Source organism: Rhipicephalus microplus, unplaced genomic scaffold (assembly GCF_043290135.1).
Source record: "Rhipicephalus microplus isolate Deutch F79 unplaced genomic scaffold, USDA_Rmic scaffold_12, whole genome shotgun sequence".
Classification (NCBI taxonomy): domain Eukaryota; kingdom Metazoa; phylum Arthropoda; class Arachnida; order Ixodida; family Ixodidae; genus Rhipicephalus; species Rhipicephalus microplus.
In genome coordinates, this window is record NW_027464585.1 from 27,538,965 (window position 1) to 27,557,437 (window position 18,473).

The 18,473-nt window shown below is 42.4% G+C and overlaps 1 protein-coding gene across 1 annotated transcript in view; it reads right to left on the bottom strand.

Annotated features, from left to right (window-relative positions):
* Window positions 1-18,194, bottom strand: part of LOC142783811 (transcription factor SUM-1-like) — a 204,221-nt gene extending 186,027 nt beyond the window's left edge. Inside the window, exon 1 of the mRNA XM_075882419.1 lies at window positions 18,024-18,194. Within this exon, the coding sequence (XP_075738534.1) occupies window positions 18,024-18,026 (3 nt within the window). The 5' untranslated portion in view covers window positions 18,027-18,194. The remainder of the gene's footprint in view (window positions 1-18,023) is intronic.
* Between the last annotated feature and the right edge of the window lie 279 nt (window positions 18,195-18,473).

The window sequence follows — 18,473 nt, forward strand, 5'->3', positions numbered from 1 at the left end:
CCAGAAACTACAACTAGTTTAATCAAAACTAAGCCACTTTCATTAAACCAGCACTGCGTGAACAACGGTGACTCAAACAACCAACATGCTTTGTAAAAGTAAAGTACTCACAGGTGAGAGTGAAATTCCCGTCTTTTAGTGACCCCCCCCCCCCCCCCCCGTTGTTTGTAGTAGATTTCTTTCTGGACCTCCAGAACATTTATTTTTTTATATGAATGGCCGGAGTAATTGGGGGGGCACAGTAATAGTACATTTAACTGATACTTCACTCCGTTCTAATGGAGTAATTGCGTCACGGTAGTGGAGCACTTCTTATCATAATTTCACTCCAGCTTATTCTTTGCTGGTTTTTCACCACAGCTATGTGAAATGCTTTCGTGGCATCTCGGGAGCACTTTGTGAATGTACTTATTTTGTGAATGTACGAAAACTGCAGGCACTGCTGCCACGTGGCCGCCTAATAAATCTAATACTGAGTACCAGTCCATGTGAACACCTAAAAGAAGAAGACAGGACAGCTGGGCAACATCTAGAAGCTGTCCCATCGGCTTTCGTAGTGATTTCACAATTTGGTGTGCCCATGCTGATTTAGAGAGCCGAATACAGCTCGCGCGTAAAGGAAGGCAATACGCTGCTTTAGTAACGCTTGACATAGCCAAGGCGTATGACAGTGTGGAGCACTTCATATTGTTAAGTACGCTAGAGAGATTGAACTTCCCACAATATTTTATTAAGTGGGTGGCAGAATTCTTAAAATCAAGAGAATTCTACTGCGTCAAGGATGGATGTTCCTCATCTAGATTTAAACAAACGCGCGGAGTTCCCCAAGGAGTAGTCTTATCTCCAATATTATTTAATGCTTTAATGAGCACAATTCCAACAGATCAAGAAGTTACTGTCTACATTTATGCTGATGACATCGCACTCTTTGCTGCTGACTGTGGTATTTACTCATTACAACTTAAATTACAAAGATATATTAACACGTTAGAAATTTGGTTGCAGTCGATTTCGTTATCGTTAAATGTCAACAAAAGCGCGCTCATGGCATTTCCGCTTGCAGAACCAATTTCAATTTCAATTCTATATAAACAGGAACCCATCCAGCAAGTAGACTCTATAAAATATTTGGGAATCATTTATAATGACAAACTTAACTGGATTCTAACACATAGAGTATATAACTACCAAAGCACAGCGGGCTTCAGGCTTACTACACAAGCTAAGTAACCGGAAATATGGGTTACGGAGGCACACCTTGATAACGTTGTACAAGATCTATATGCGCCCCATCATGGAATTCGGCTGCATATTATTCTCGGGTGGCCCTGCTTATAAAACGAAACCTCTAGTTGTCTTGGAGCGAGAAGCACTGCGAATGTGTCTGGGACTCCCTAGATTTGTGGCTATCAACGTACTGTACCAGGAAGCGCGCCTGCCTACACTACTTTGTCGATTTCGAATTTTGACCGTACAAGCATTTTTAAAATTTTATAGCTTACCGGCAAGAAGATCTCAATATGCTTTTATCGCAAACCAAGACGCTTTCTTTCTTGCTCATTGGCCACGGTTTCACACACATCAGATAATGTTTGTACAAAAAAATCTACAAAGTATAAATGTGAACATTAGAAATGTAATTGAGACTAATGACTCGAATTGTCATGTTATTATTGAGTATGGTTATATATTCCCCCAAAACGCCAAATTACAATCCCTCAAATTTTTAAATAACATATTATTAGATTACTTGGAGCATGCAGAAACTAAAAATATAATAGCCACAGATGCTTCCGTAATTAATCAAAAGGCAGGAGTAGGCATTGCCTCTGATTTGCTTGACTGGTCCTTTTCAGTGAGACTGCCTGATTTTACTCCAGTTTTTGAAGCGGAGCTCTTGGCGATTATTTTAGCTCTTCGAAAACTTCCATCAAATCAAAACAACGCAGTAATAATGACGGATTCTCTTTCAGTTTGTGCAGCTCTGACAGCTTCAGAGAACTCTCGAATTCTAAGCACATTCAAAACATTAGTACCCCCGCAGTTGAGACTCCTGAGATTACTATGGGTTCCGGGTCACTGTGGATTAAGATTAAATGAATTGGCCGATTCCTTAGCACGAGCCGCACTTGATGGGCCAGTTTTGTTCATACTGCCAGATGTTGAATATATCACGGCTATAAGATATCGAAAATAAGCAATCTCCACTGATACGATAGAAAAAGTAACTGCATGGACAGACTATAACCACCTCATGTTTCCATGGCAACCCCACTGGAGTCAGTCCAGAAAGCTCGAAGTCTTAATTACTAAATTTCGATGTCGTGTCCCCCCCCCCCCTAAACCTGTATCTACACAGAGCTGGTCAGACAACATCACCCCTCTGCGCATTCTGCGGAGAAATGGAATCAGTAGATCATTATTTTTTGTATTGTCGCCGCTACGAGATACTTAGAAAAAGGTTACTAGTTATGCCATTTCGGAAAATAGGCCTTAGATTGACGACGGAAACGGCGCTAAGCTTTGGTGCCTCAGTTTTGGGACATTGCCACAAGGATGCTTTCAATGCCGTTTGCGATTATATTCAGGCAACCAAGCGTATACCTTTGTGATCTTCAATAAAAAAAAAATTATTACTCCCCAGGGCAGAGTGAATTAAACGCAGCTGAGTGGTAATCATAACACCTCAAATCTCAAAATTGCTCAATTTGATTTTTTTTTCGTTTGCTCTTTTTATGTTGTTTTTATTTTTACATTAGTCCTATTATAATACCAATTCATTACACATAGTTAAAATGATCACAGAAAAACTGCCCTACACTTTCTTGGCCGATCCCCCTGAGTGAGTATGAGCCAACCTCCCAGGGAGACAAAACAAAACAAAAAACCATGCACTCCGGTGTCACACAGCTGCTCTATAACAAAAGCGCACCTCCGTGACGTGAGGAAACTCGAAAAGTCGAGAAACACGTATTTCTAAATCGACACCTCAACTTCTGTTGACATATTGAAATGCAATTTTTTAATAAAATGAGCGAATTGCGGCATTCTTGAAGGCAGTAAAGGAATACTTCTGATTATTCTTATACTGTATAAAACAGTTTTAATCTTTTACTGATTATTGCAGTTGCTTTATATTATATTGGCCTCGTCCTACTTTCAGTATTCTTGCGGCTGATCCTTAAGAAAAGTCTATTTTCACTCTGCTTTGCAGCAAAGTGGTAAAAAATGTTGACGTTTTTTTTTTTTCGTAGCATCCACTCTTTTGGAACACTTTTCAAATGAGTTATTGCCGGATCATGTGGCGTATCCAAACGAATGTTTTCGAGCACAAATGGAAGAAGTTTATTCCTTCCCAACATAATAATAATAATAATAATAATAATAATAATAATAATAATAATAATAATAATGGCGCAAATATTTTGCCACCTAAGCCCACTTCATTTTCTTTGTATACTGACAGAGGGGGGAGGACAGGTCGACCAGTTTACTCAACACACACGTTGGAGGCTTTGGTTGGTGATGCACGCCGAAGCATCACGACATGTACAGCGGGATTCGAGAAGCGCTCCTTTCCCCTATGATGCTCACAGGCCTCCGTTGTTTCATTGTCCCGGCCAAAACTATAAGTCTCGTCTTGGAGCAATCCTTGTCAGAGACAGATAGAATGAAGTGCTTCATTCTCAGAAAGAAACTGGGCATAAAGTCGAAGACTGTGATAGTTTCGCGTGCTTGGTTTGCAAAATTCAACTGCCCTCTTTTCTCCCTTCCCCCCTAAAAACTGCATGTAAAAGTTGTGGCAGCAGGACTGAAAAATGAAAGAAAGCAGGCGTCTGACATTACCCTCTTCTATTATGAATAGTAGAAAGACTTATTTCCTGCGGAAGAAGCTTTGTCTTCTCTTTTGTATGGTACCACGTCCCCTCCGCCCAATGACGCTGGGCCATACTCTCAACTGGGTTCCAGAAGTGAGCATTTTTTCTTATCCTCAAGCTACTTTACTACCACACCCACCCCACCTCTACAGAAACGACAAAGGCATGATAGGGGATGACAAGGTCAACAATGTGTCGAAAGGCATTGCAGGAAATGCTTTTTAACCTTATCTCCAAGAACTTTACTAACGTTTACTCAATTATCACTGATTGTCAGCTGTTTTACCGACATCAAAGCAGGAGAATCGCCCAACGCTTCAAGAAATTTCCAAACACCACTGCGGCTTCTTCTTTTTAAGATCCTGTGACGCGGCGTTCATTCACAAGTTCGGCCAAGATCACATGGATTTTACGCCAGCAACAGGAAGCCATTACTCCCGCTATTTATAATCTCCTTGCTCAAGAAAACTTGGCAAGAAATCGCTAATACAAGCCTTTGTGCGAGAAGAGTTCGCCAACACGGACATGCTAGTTCTCTAAACCATGAGCCCTCACTCCCGTCCTTGTGCTCTCCCGCTCATAACGCTGACATAACGCTCATAACACGCCAATTGTTATTGCTGGCACTTCGGGTTTGTGGTTCCCACCATACTAAAAAGATAAAGCGTTTTCTCAGCATGTCGTCAGCATGAACACTTTCTGCCTAGGTTGTTTGCGCATGCGTGCCGGCGTCAGTGAGCTCGCGCCATAAATTGCAGTTGCCCAAACGAGACGACAGCAGTAAGACGGGAGTGGATCAAGGGGCATCTAACGCCACAAACGCTTAAATGTAAAAAAAATAAATAGAAAGAAAAAAGCGCCAATGCAGGGCTCCACGATCGCCTACTAGCGCGTGGCGGGAAAATTCAGAGATCAAGGACCCCCATTTTAGTTTTCGACGATCTCCACTGGAGGGGTTTTTTCAACCCGGAAAAAGCAGATTACTGTATATTTCATGCGAATTCAGTGAAGCTTTCTTTGTAACTAGCGTGGATGATTGAACGTGATATTTCGTATGTCGCATGAAAAAAAATGGCTTCAACATATGTCACAAAGACACAAGCCACCACATGTAAACCTAAAAGCAACTTTAAGCTGCTCTAACACTGCAAAGGTCCGGTACACTTGTACAAATGACACTCGTTATAAATAAGCATATTGCGAAAAAAATTGTTGTTTTCGGGTGAGAAGTTTCATAAATTTGAGACATATACAAATTCTTATTGTGAATTCTTACAGCAAAGACACATCGATAAAAATTATGACTGTGCTGTAACGGTAAAGGTAACGTTTATTACTTTTTTGGTAACGCTATTGGTAGTGTGTTACCTTTTATGGTAGGTATTGGAGGGCGGTACATTGTTTCTTTTTGTTAAAGCAACGAATAGCGTATTTAGTTGTTTTTTTTCGTAACCGGTACAACACTTGTCGCTCCTGCAACTCGCACATGGCTGTGATCTGTGGAGTGTCTACGGCTACCGCTTCAGGATGCTATGTTCGTTCCTATGTCATTGTTCCCGCAAGTTTCTGATGGCGATTTTCTGGCAGCTCTTCTCCTTAGCCTGACTCTTTGTCGTTGCACAACGTTTCGTAATAATATAGTGGAAGCAGTCAACAACAGGATAATTCTTTATATCCTCAACTTATCTAAGCTAGACCAAGTCCTCCCCAAAGCGTTGCCTGAGCAGAACTGTCAACTCTGGAGCATTGTAAGGTTTTATCTTTCACTCCGAACTCCAAAACTATAGCCGAAGCTTCTTTATCCGTGCATATATAATACAGCATTCCCAGACAAATATTATTCAGTAACCTGTTACCTTCCAGTTGAAGCACTGAATAGTCTTCTGTTTTATTACCTTGTCATTTTTGATATTGACGACCATCCCCTGCGTCACACAAGCGTAGTAGCCCACCGCAACAATAGGTGACGCTAGTCCCCTTCCCGAATGCCCTAATCGAGTGTCCCACTCAGTGCGCCAAATTATTCAGAAGGAGGTAGAGAAGATAATCAACCAAGACGTCATAGAGCCTTCATCGGGTCTTTGGACATGACCCGTGGGCCTTGTTTGAAAGAAGGACAAGAGCTTGCAGTTTTCCTTTAGCTATCACCATCTCAATTGAATCACCAAGGAGGGCGTCCTACCTCACGCTGGTGATGCGCTTGACTGTCTCCATGGTTCCAAATGTTTCTCATCGCTGTACCTTCCATCTTGATACTGGCAAATTTATATCGACAACGGTGGGATTCGCCTGCTCAATTACACTGACGTGTGAAAAGACCTATATCAGCCAAACAAGCAGAAGCGTAAACTACTGCCTCCGAAACCAGCGAAATGACGTGCGCAATGCGGAACAAGGCCACCTCGACATCTATTGCCGGGACTGTGGTGGCACCCCCATCTATCATCAGCGTGCGATATTGGCAAGGCATGAGGCTCAGCTTACCCACAGAATATTTGGGCACAAAAACTTCATTTGCTTGATGAAAACTGCGTTATCTACCCATCAGTTGCATCATCACAGAACATGCTTACCCGATCGGGCTTTAGAGAAATCGTGAACCCGTCACACTTGACCTTACCATTGATACACTGATTGAACTTGTCTTTTATCTTCTTGTTTTTATTGTTCTTTACACACATATATTTTGCCACTCTGCAAAATAAAGTCAGTTGGAAATCATATTTCTTTTTGTCTAGCCTCTTCTTTTTTCTCATGTTCGTGCACTAAAAAAAACTAGCTAGTAAGGCTACTCTGGCTCCGATAAGGTCGTGTTAGCCTCTGCTAAACGCTTTTGTTGTGTTACATTGGGCCCTACCAAGTTTTGCGCCATGTGATACTTGTCAACTGAGAGTTTTTACCTATGACTAACTCCTAGACTGTTACACCCACAACACACAACGTGCATGCTTCTAGCCTGAGACGCTAAAACGCCCTTCTAACTATCATATGCACCTGACGATGCTTTGACGACCGGGGTAGTGTCACGAGTGTAAAGGTACCTTTAGCAAGGGTGCCAAAGGGCACCGAGTGGCCGAAAATGATGAAGTTGTTGTGAAGGGGCGGACTCTGGCTGCCCTGTTGACTTCGACTCCTGTGCGCTGTTTGCAGGGTCAACCCAAACAGTGCTAACTTATAACTACTTTCCGTAACAATATTAGGAAAAAGCACTTGGTCCAAGCAATGTATTTTAGAAATCTCCGCTGATTTTTTACTATCATCTTGTGAAGCTAGCCTAGCCTGGATAACCTGTTTGGTTATCAATACGTTACCCAATTCACGCACTTTTTTACCATAATAAGAAATATACTCTCATAAGAGCTCACTCACCAATTCTGTGCTGGACCAGTGACTGCCGGATTGTTTAATACTCCTAAGATTACTATGTTTCAATTGCTGCATGAAACCACCACAAGATTAAGGTATCCAGAGCTTTCTTCTGCCATTAAGACTGTCAGTTCATGCTTGTAGTCACTTATGATGTTCCCAGGATGCACCGCACAATTTTTTTTCTCAAACACGGCCAAAGGCTTCACAGAACCTTCGCTATACTTCTATTTGGGTAAATTGGCCTGCACCATGTTGGTGTTTGGGGACTAGCCACCCGGCAAGGCTGCTTACGTCACCCCTGCATCAGCCAATGAAAGCCGCTGAGTGATGCACCAAAGTTTGCGAAGTATCGAACGGAGCATAACCAATGCACTGGAATGTTTATGGAGCACCCACCGGAGCATAATCATTAAATTAGCCTTGTTTCCTTCCATCTGTTCATTCATCCCCTTTCGCCTCCGGAGTAAAACAGTGAAAATGAATATAAATACTCTGGTATATTCCTGTTTGCAAAACGTCACAGCAGTACAGCGGGATCATCATCCCCTAAACGTTTCATCTTATAGCTGGTGTACCAAAAATGATAGCACAGAAGAAATATGACTAAATACAGCACACTCTAACAACTGGGAATGTACTGCAGCCACACACATATGCAAGCAGTTAATTGAAAACGTGTAGAAGAAACGCTTAGATGTACGGAGAAAGATTGTATTACCGCGATGACATTCAAGAGCTCGTTTTGCAGAAATTGCGGCGTTGGCATCGGCGTCATTGGTTGTGAGCTAAAAATCATCTTGTGCGTGATCGATAAATCTGGAAAGGTGCAAATAAGTAAAGAATAAAAAATTCTGAGTCAGAATTGAACCTGGGTGCTTTCGTGGCAGCGGGTGTTCTACCACACGGCGAAGCCTGTGCTTGTGACTGCAGCGAAATAACTTCCTTTGCTTGGAAAGGCAGTGAACGTAACTGGTGCTTTACAAACAGATGTGTTACATATATAGATGTTTCACAATACGACATAGAATATAGCAGTAAATCTGTTATACAAGCGTACATTGGTATCAGGCGCCAGAACCAGTTATTATCATAATGACGACTTCAGTTGATAGTTTAAGGCTGGTCACCCACTACAAAAAGCACACACGTACGCTACTCGCTTATTCTCTTGAGGCCACGTAGTGGGTGCACTGCTTGTTTGAAAATAATTTATGCGCAAAGTGGTTGAAATAAGCACTAGGGACAAAATATCGCTGTCGTGCTTGACTCTTAAGGGCGAAGCTTCAGAGGTTCTTTTTTTATGGCACGCTACCAGAAAAGCTAATAAAAGTGACAAGTAGTGTGACTGAGGGTTTCGCAACATAGGCATAAACGCCTTTATTGATGAAGTACGTTTCTTCAATTTCAAGCACTACCGCATTCCTGAATTGAGATTTACGTGTCGTATGACAAAATAAGGGTGCGCCGCCACACGTACTATCCTTTCCTTGCATCGTAGTCCAGGTGGCTGCGCACCCTTCCGTAATATGACAGTGATATAGTAATTCAGGAATAAGGTAGAGGAACCAAGCTCTGGGCCTGTAAATGCGCGAAGGTAGCACGAGAAATTAAAGAAGTGCATTTTATCAATATCAACCGAGCATTTCATGCATGGGTCACAAAAGTCTCTGTTTCGGTACGTGCCACTGAGCTGGCATTTCTGGAAGCGCGTTGTTTTTGAACCTTTGTCTGCTCTTATAACCCTTTCTTCAACACGTGTTCGTGTAGTCGTTTATATATGTCTGTCGGTGCAATGAATTGTCAGTTAGTGTGCGCAGTGATTGGTTTTTTTTTTTGTGCCATCCTTTTTCGCATGCTAGAGCGTCAAGTTGAGTTACATTCCCTGCTTCTGTAACCCCCAGCTGGGTATTTTTTTGTTTACAGAGTTGTCCCGTCCAATTCCTTTTATTTGTGTCATAATTGCTTCACTATCGTGTTTACGTATCAAAATAGTTTTTCTACGCCGAGCTGCCAGTTTTGAAAGACATGTTGTTCTAGAACAAAACTCTAATGTAAATTGTAAGAGACCGGCTTTCCCACTTTTTTGCCTCTTAGTGTTGATTTTTGAGTTTCGTGCAAAAATGTCATGTCATCCTCCCCTTCAGCATGAGCTGTGCTCTAATGCTAAGACAGCTTCGTAGTCAGTGTACGCAGAAAGCTTCGAACACAGCATGTAGCCCATGATGTCTTAGCAACGCAACACGTCTGAAAGGATTCTATGCAAAGAGACACCACCTCGCGTCGAGAAAAGAAAGCTAAAATAAACAGACATAACTGGTATTTTTTAGCTTACTTTGTGTTAAAATCTAAAACAAATTGAACGCTACTCACATTGAGAATATGGGGAAGCGTCTGCTCGTGTTTAGAGCATTCTGTCTCAGTAAGAGCAATTCAAGCACTTTGCTGAGCCGCCATCTTGTTTGGACAGCAAAGTAGCCTGCATCGAATTTGTTTACGACGCCGTCTTCTCAAAGCAGTCAATTTTGTGGCTACGTATAAACTAGAAACTACTTAAGATGCCCGCTGTCCACTTAGCTGTCTACTTAGCCATCTACGGTGAGTATTGGAAGTCACGTATGGTATAGTAGAAATTACGCATATAAAAAGAGAAAATTGGGCACCAATCCGTTCCTTGAAGAAGAAGTGATTCAAACCTGTACTGCATGAAACAAGCTGATAAAAAGATGAAGGACTAGAGCACATTTAAAGGCCTTTAAGAGATTCCGAAAACAAGAAAATGCGGCTGATAGTCAAAGATAGCACACCTTTCCCCAGTAATGATGTCTCGCGCTTCAAGTCTAGCTATAACCATAACACCCATGCGAGGAAACAGAGCACCGAGGCAAGCAGAGGGATGATGTCACTTTCATTGCTGGATATTGCTATACCGTGACTTTGAATCATTGTAAACTTATTTCAAGCAAGCTAATTCAAGGCCAAATGAAGCGGTATAATCTATAGAACTGAGATAGAAAATTTACTCGTTAATACCGTAAATATTGGGCTGTGTAACTATGAGCAGTAACGCGAGTAAGTTGATGCGCTCGTTTCACGGGATTTTTGATGTCAGTGTCGGCGTGGGCGTCGTTGGCTGTGAGAAAAAAAGTCATCGCCTTGACCATGACCGAGAAATTGAGAAAGGTGCGAGGAAAATCAAACGAGAAATATTTCCGGGTCCGAGTGAAGACCGAACCCAGGACGTTTGTACGGATGGTGGGTGTTCTACCATTGATCTATGCGTCTGCTTAGTTAGATACGCAGTGAAAAGAACTTCTTCTGTTTGAAAATGCACTGAAAGTAACTTTCATGCTTTGTAAAAACACGTGTCCTGTGTACAGGATAGACAATCCAACAAGTAATACTATTCGTGATTGATTGATTGATATGTGGGGTTTAACGTCCCAAAACCACTATATGATTATGAGAGACGCTGTAGTGGAGGGCTCCGGAAATTTAGACCACCTGGGGTTCTTTAACGTGCACCCAAATCTGAGCACACGGGCCTACAACATTTCCGCCTCCATCGGAAATGCAGCCGCCGCAGCCGGGATTCGAACCCGCGTCCTGCGGGTCAGCAGCCGAGTACCTTAGCCACTAGACCACCGCGGCGGGGCAATACTATTCGTGGTACAAGTGCACATTGCCATCAGGCGTAAGAACATGCGATTATCGTTACGCCTTCGTGTTTTAAAGCCGGCTGCCTATTGTAAAGGGCACACACGTCACTTATGCCCAAGTAGGGGATGCATAACAAGTTCGAAAACATTTGATGCAAGGTATAAAGCATGATACACGCCAGAATGGGGAGCACATGCGAAAGCTTCAGTGACACCAGCTACTTTCAACTTTATCGATTACAGAGGAGCAATCTACAATTGAAACTTGTCGAGTAACATCATACAATAAAAATACACTGAGTGTTCGAACTACACACAAAACACAGAATATGACTGCGGCGTTCAACTCTTAAAGGGGAGCCTTAAAGATCCCCAATTGTTCAGGAAAAAGTTTAAGGAAGGCCGAACAAAACTGTCTGTAGCAAAAATTACGTTTTTTTCAGTTTTAAGGTTCGTTTGACCGTTTTCGAAAAAAAAAGTAGCGCAAATGGCTACAAAAGCTAAAATGTGGATGGAAATACCGCGCAGGAGAAACAAAACTGGAGTCGTCAAATTGGCAAACCGACTATTATTTCATAGTTGCTTCAGCAATCAGGCAATAGATATTAGCATAATTGTTAGTGTTTAGTGTCATAAAATCATGATGCCATTGTTAGGCATCAAAAACTGGAGATCTCGGGTAATTTTTACAATCTGGGCTGCTGCAGCATCGTGGTCCCTACAGGTAATCGCATTTTCTTCGTCTTTTTCTCCTTGAAACACGTGAGTCTCACGTGACGGGTATTAAATGAAGACGTCACAGCATATGCATGGAATGAATTATGATGAGTGTGGCGAAGCGTCGTCTGTCTGTCTGTCTGTCTGTCTGTCTGTCTGTCTGTCTGTCTGTCTGTCTGTCTGTCTGTCTGTCTGTCTGTCTGTCTGTGTTTCCATCCTTCTGTTCGTCTGTCCGTGTGTCTGTCTGTGCGTCTAAATGTCTGTCTGTTTGTCTGTCCATGTGTTCGTCTGTGCATATGTCTTTCAATCTGCATTTCTGTCTTTCTGTTGGTGTGTCTGTGCGTCAGGCTGTCCGTCTGTTTTTCTGTCTGTCTATCTATGTGCGTGTCTATCTGGCCATCTGTCTGCATGTCAGTCTGTCCGTGTGTCTGTCTTTCCGTCTGTCCATCTGTCCTTGTGTCGGCTTGTGCGTGTGTCTATCCGGGTGTCCATCTGTCTCTCTGTCTGTGCGTCTGTCTGTCTCTATGCTTTCTGTCTGTCCGTCCGTTTGATCGTCCGTCCGTCCATCTGGTCGGTTACGTCTGAATCAGGGCAAGGTTAGACTAAGAGGAGCTTCGCCCTTGAAAGCTTTCGATGATCTGACAGAGATGACACTACCTCGTTTGGCCTTCGATGCGACATGTTCCATTTGATTTCTTCCAGCTGTCGTCCTCCACGAGGTGCGCTAGGTGGTGGACGAGATTGAAAATTTATAGATTTTTATAGATTGAAAAGTGTGCTGTACCTATTATGTTGGTAGTGCAGGAGATAGTGGTAGTGAGGTATTCCAAGTGTTGCCAATACTAAGGAATGGAGAATAAATGAACTGTACTCCATCACTACAGAGCCCCGTGTCGTAGAATTTGGTGGTCACCTGGAGGAACAACCATGCATGAATTGACTTAGAAGGCTGGTAACACATATTATAGAAGCGGCGGCTGTTGTCCTGCTGCCTGTAAAAAAAATCGCATGATGAATGGTGGAAAGCTCAGGAACGTGTTATTGTAACATTCTGTATATCCAGTCTTTATATTTGTTGTTGTTCATATGGCGAACTTTTTGTATCTCACCCTCTTCAAGATGAAAAAGTTTCTCTATATTACCCTCCAGTTTTATTGCCAATCTCTTGCTGTGGGTAGGATCCTTGTATTCAGGAACAAGCAAGCAAGCTGCCGCTCAGCGACCACTCACACACCATCGAGTGCCATCAGAAAGAGGATATCATCACCATGATTGCGGCCGTGGCTAGCGTGAGTAAAGACGCGTTTCTTGCGCCTCCAGCTTACTTTTAAAGGGTTGCTGACCTGCTGCTGCTCATAACTTCACAATATATATTTTTGAAGTCGGTACTTTCCTGAATTGTGCGAGTCCTGATATCGACACTGTGCATTATCCAGCAGCTCGCATTTAGTCCACTGACGCTAAATAATGGAATAAGGTCAATAAATTAACTATAACAAGTGCACTACCTAGGTTCTTTCCCTAATATGTTGATATGGTCGTACATCATGTCGTCCTAGTTGCTAATACCAAGGAATATAGATTTGAAAGCAATACGCGATTGTTGTTGATCACCTGGGATGGCTATTACAAGCATGAAGAGCCCTAAAAGGGTGGTAATAAATTATTTACATTGTTGTTATGCAGGTGTTTTGAAATATATATTTACAAGTGCCCTCAATAATGATGTAGATGTGCGCTACATAAAATGCTGCTTCATCCTGCCGAGAAAGAATGACTCTTCGCGGCCTTTCACCGAAAAGGGACCAGTACACCCGTACTGCATGGTGGTCACTTCACGATACCACCTCATATCTTTTGAACTAAAACTGCCTATTTTTTTCTAGTGTGAAAATAAATATTTCCGCAAAAGACCTCAACAGGTTTGCAATAAAACTTTTTTCCCGCCAAAAAAAAAGAGTTCTCTGTTTAAAAGCGTTCAACAAATACTAAAAAAAAGGCTTTCCCAAACTTAATTTTAATAGCTTATGTCAGGTGAGAATAGTGCAATATGGAGTAAAAGCTTGACATTTACTGGAACAATAAATTAAAATCTACCGAGACCACCGCACGTCCTTGCTGTATTTCTTGTTAATTAATTAACATGGCCTTAGTTAATATTTACTTGTAATGAATTTCAATAAAGATACGGGCAGAAGTTGTGACAAACTGGCACCTGAAATACGTGAAGCTTCTGAAAAAGACAGGAGAGGCGAAGCGTGTTTTCTAGTGACAGCTTTGTGGCATTGAACAGAGATCACCAAATATGAATGCAGTTTTTTTTTTTAATCTCCTCCAAGTGGTAGGCATTGTTGAGGGACGTGGTGGGGAAGATGTAAACATGCACGTGAGCTTCACAGGTTTGGTTTTAGTTTTATTTATTTTTGTTACTACTATAATAAGCGTCTAATATGTAGAGATGATTGTCAGTTGGCTATGTGACAGAACTGGATACATCAGAACTCCACTCTGCTGAATAAAGAACTGGTCGTCATGCCACGTTGAGGCGTTGTTAACGTTTTTAATGTGATCGTTTTGTTATGACTGGACTTTGCAATGTATCAAGAAGGCCGACAAGAAGTTATACTATTAAGTTTACACCTCTAAATTTTAGCGGTACTCACTTTCTATCAAGTGCTACACCTCACGTTTCTTAAGACAAGTGTATTTTCTTCGCACTGCTGACAAGGATATCTGTGTCGGCTCGGAAACAGTGTGTTCATTTTTTTCACAACTCGGCCTGTGACTGCTACTTATCCGCCATGAGGATGGTAGTAAATACCGTTATGCTAGGCAAGATGTCCTAGGTTTTATTAACTTCCTTTGCTGTTTCAATTTATGCGGGTAAAATCCAAATGCAATTGTGCAGTCTTATTTCTTAGCTCGGTGCGCGTTATGCGATCCCAGGCAGTGAAAATGAATGCAGGGACCTGTAAGATCCCTCACTTATGATTGGTCTATTACCTCGCATGTTCGGCGCTGCAAGTATACTTTCACATGAGCTCAGTTACAATGCGACAGAAACGAATGCGCACGGTGGTGCTGCACGCTTGTAGTACCAATTACAGTAGGTCTCGCATGGCCGAGGCATTCCGCGTGTCGTAGATGCTAAATTTTAGTCATCATCACGTAGCATGCTCCAGATGCCAGCCCAAGCACTTGGCAAATGCGGAAAACACCAGAAGTGCAAACGTGTGGCCCCGAATCGGCGCTTGCCATTCATTTTTTTATTTATTGATATTTAGTGTTCCCGTGCATTGGACTTGCCAAATTTATGTGGTGCGTTAGAGGAGAAAGGGTAAATAGATAAACACAAAAATAAAATATAAAAAGAGAGCTAGCATTGTATAGCAAAGGGTGGGAAAGAGAAATGGTAAAAATTTGGTCAAGTCAAGATGACCAAGGTGCCCACTACTCTTAATCATTCTTGTGCGACTTAGTGCAAGTAGTTTCATTCTCAAAGAAAGTAAGCTGCACGGCGAATAATAGTCACATGACAATCGTTTTGAAGGTGTGTATGAAGCAGCCAGCCTGAACAGAAGAATGTACTTTTACGGGTGTTACGACTGTTCACAAGAGGTAGTTCATTTCCTGGCATATGGCAGAATCTTCAAAGCAGTCATGAAGCAGCGAACATACTAATCTGCATTACAGTCCCCGTTATTCACACTCAGGAAATAGAGTTCTCTCAAAAGAATGTATTTGTAGGCAGTATTTACTATCGAAGTGATCCTAAGCGGCGATCGGAAATTCGCAGTGCCGACAATCCTAATGATTGCACGGAACTTATCGTTAGAGTCGTAGAAAACATGCGAGAGAAGTACATAGTGTGTTTATTATACTTCTTGTGACTGCTCTGTCTTTCAGCATTCATATATATTTTTGAATACCTGAGTTAACCGAGCTTGCAGGGCATGCTCTAGTAAAGCTTTTTTTGAGACGTGCGTGTGAGTGCAGAATCACAGACAGGTGGGTGAGCTGGTTTGGGTTCACAACGAAGCAGAACTGAAGGGGGAGGGCAGAGCCAGAATATATCAAGGACGAGATGAAGACAGGACATGCGCTATTCTGCCTCACAGTTCCAGTGCAGTCTTTACGTCGTCCTCTTTATTTGTTCCAGCGCTGCCCTATTTTCGTTTCACAATGTGAAAAAGACCGAACAAACAGCCGTAAACTCAGAGACTTCGTTTACTGCAATCGCTCTATGCATCTATCACTCAGATATATACGTTATTTCATATTTTTTTATTGATCTCAAATAACTGACAAGGGAGTAAAGGGGCGTTACAGAAATTTCATGCACTAAAGGTGTAAACCACTTTACACGAAGAAGCAAAGTTTGATATGCGAGAACACAAAATGCAAAACAAAGGTTTACTACAACGAAAACTCTATAAAAGTGAAGGATACAAGAACCAGCAAAAAAGATAACATCAAAAGTGAAAGGCAGGTTGTATATTATAAGGCATGATAAAATACCAAGAAGAATACAAGTGGTACCATGGGTATCTTGGGTGCGAAAAAAAAAAAGGGGGGGGGGGGGTGGAGACTACAACATGTAAGCCATCGCACATGAAAGTGCGAAAGCACCCGAATGAAAGCACTGATCATTAGGTGTGATAAGTTAGGCACAACGTGGTCTGCCGGTGATATGCGCGTTAGGAGATTGCCTGAATTGCGCCGAGATAGTTTACACAATTATGTCGTCAGCTCAACTGTTCCATAGGCGCATGGCTCGCGGATACGCGGCGCCAGTGTCATAACATACATATTTCACATAACGTGTATGTTAGCATTTATAAAGGAGTTGTTTCATGTCTGTTCTGACCTGTGCTAATTTGGTCTGCAGGATATATTTCCCGCATATATTTTATGATTCTACCTTTTATTTCCCTTACCCCTTTCCCCAGTGCAGGGCAGCCTACCGGGCTCAGTCTTGGTTAACCTTCCTGTGTTTATTTGATTGATTTGTGTGGTTTACCATCTCAAAACCAAGCTACGATTATGAGAGACGTCGTAGTGGAGGGCTCCAGAAATTTCAACCACCTCGGGTTCTTTAGCGTGCACCCAAATCTGACCACACGGGCCTACAGCATTTCCGCCTCCATTTAAAATGCAGCCGCTGCAACCGGGATTCGATCCCGCGACCTGCGGGTCAGCAGCCGAGTACCTTAGCCACTAGAACACTTATTTCATCTTTATTCTCTCCCTATCTTAAGCCTTGCCAAAATTACGTCAAAACCCGTTCCAGGAGCAGATCCGGAACGTAGTTCATTCGTATTTTAATGCTGACTGTTTAGTTGAGCTCTGTGTGCGCATTATTCATTCACCCAATGATGTTTGCATGGCACAACATAGCGTCCGTAAATTGTGAACGTTCTAAGCCGTTGCCCGACCAGTCTCGTGTTAAATCAAGAATCGTTACATTCTGAATATTTGTTAGCTCGTCGAACGTTGTGGAAACGTAATGTCGCTTCGAGGAATCGAAGGTTGCTACTCGATTCGTAAAAAACAATTTCCCACTTAATCTGCAGTGGTTATCAGCCTTATTTGCTGATAATCAGTTCATTTTGAACTTTATTTGTTATATATACCTACAGGATCCAAGTTGGGAAATATCGTAAGGCAATAATTACACATATAAGAGTACTGTAAAATATTTTGAATAAGCCGTATGAGAACTATTGAACTAGCATGTATGAAAATAGCAACGAAAGATATAATGTAACAGTAGTATTAGAAAAGGTGTGAAAGATGTAGATATAAATACACTTGAAGTAACATATAAATGGCTTTATACAAAGTTCTCTAGGGCCAAGAAAAAATTTGGTGCAGATACCATGCCATCGGTAAGCTGATTTCATTTTTGAATTGTTGGAGAAATGAACCAAAACTTAAAAAGCCTAATTACAACAAGATTCACATAAAAACCAGCGCCAATAACGGTGGACAAGAAAAGAAGGAGACAGAAGCGACAGACACTGCCCAAGTATATATTGTGTGGTTCTAGCAAATAAATCTTGTTCTAAGTCAGTGCCGCTGTCTGTCTCCTTGTTTTCTTGTCCCTCGTTATTTGCGCTGTTTTTTTATGTGAATCATGTCGTACCAACTCGCCCAAGCAACCACGTTAGCTAATTACGACGACGGGACAAATGTGTTTTGAAATTGTCGCGTCTCTTGGGCTTACAACGTTACCTATATCGCTGTAGGCTAGGAAGTGTTACTGCCTTCATTTGGTGCCCACGTTCGTGCAACTATAGCGAGTTTTGTTTTCTGTCTTACGTTTAGCGTACTAGGCCCCACCCGTTATCCCATTTTTTCCGAAGAATCGCGAGAACGCCGAAACGTGCCGTTATCTGCTCACCATGCTAAGCAACGAAGACGTCAAGCATCCGTGAACGACGGCGCCAAGGAACGGTCCGTGGTCCCGTCCCGGGGTCGCGCAGCTTCGGGACTGTCGCGAAAAAAAGTTTCGCTGTCGAGACGGGGGCGTGTTCCACCCCTCTGGGGCGGGACCCTTGGGACGGCACCGAGCTGCGGCCGCCCCGACTGAGGGTCGGAGCGCGGTGCACTGACTCCCTCGCCACCACACCGCCGAAAATAACTGATGCAAGCGACAACTTATCACACTGCGAGGCTTGTTGTCTGCTTCTCCAAGTGAAATGTTTTCTCTTCGTAGTAACCAAATAGCCGCCACTGTGAAGTTGCTTGCGTTTCGAGTCACTTCGTCCTTCAGCCTCCTTTATCGTTAAGAGAAATGAAGGTCACTATTATTCTGTAATTAATATTATTAACGTTATTACCATTATTATTG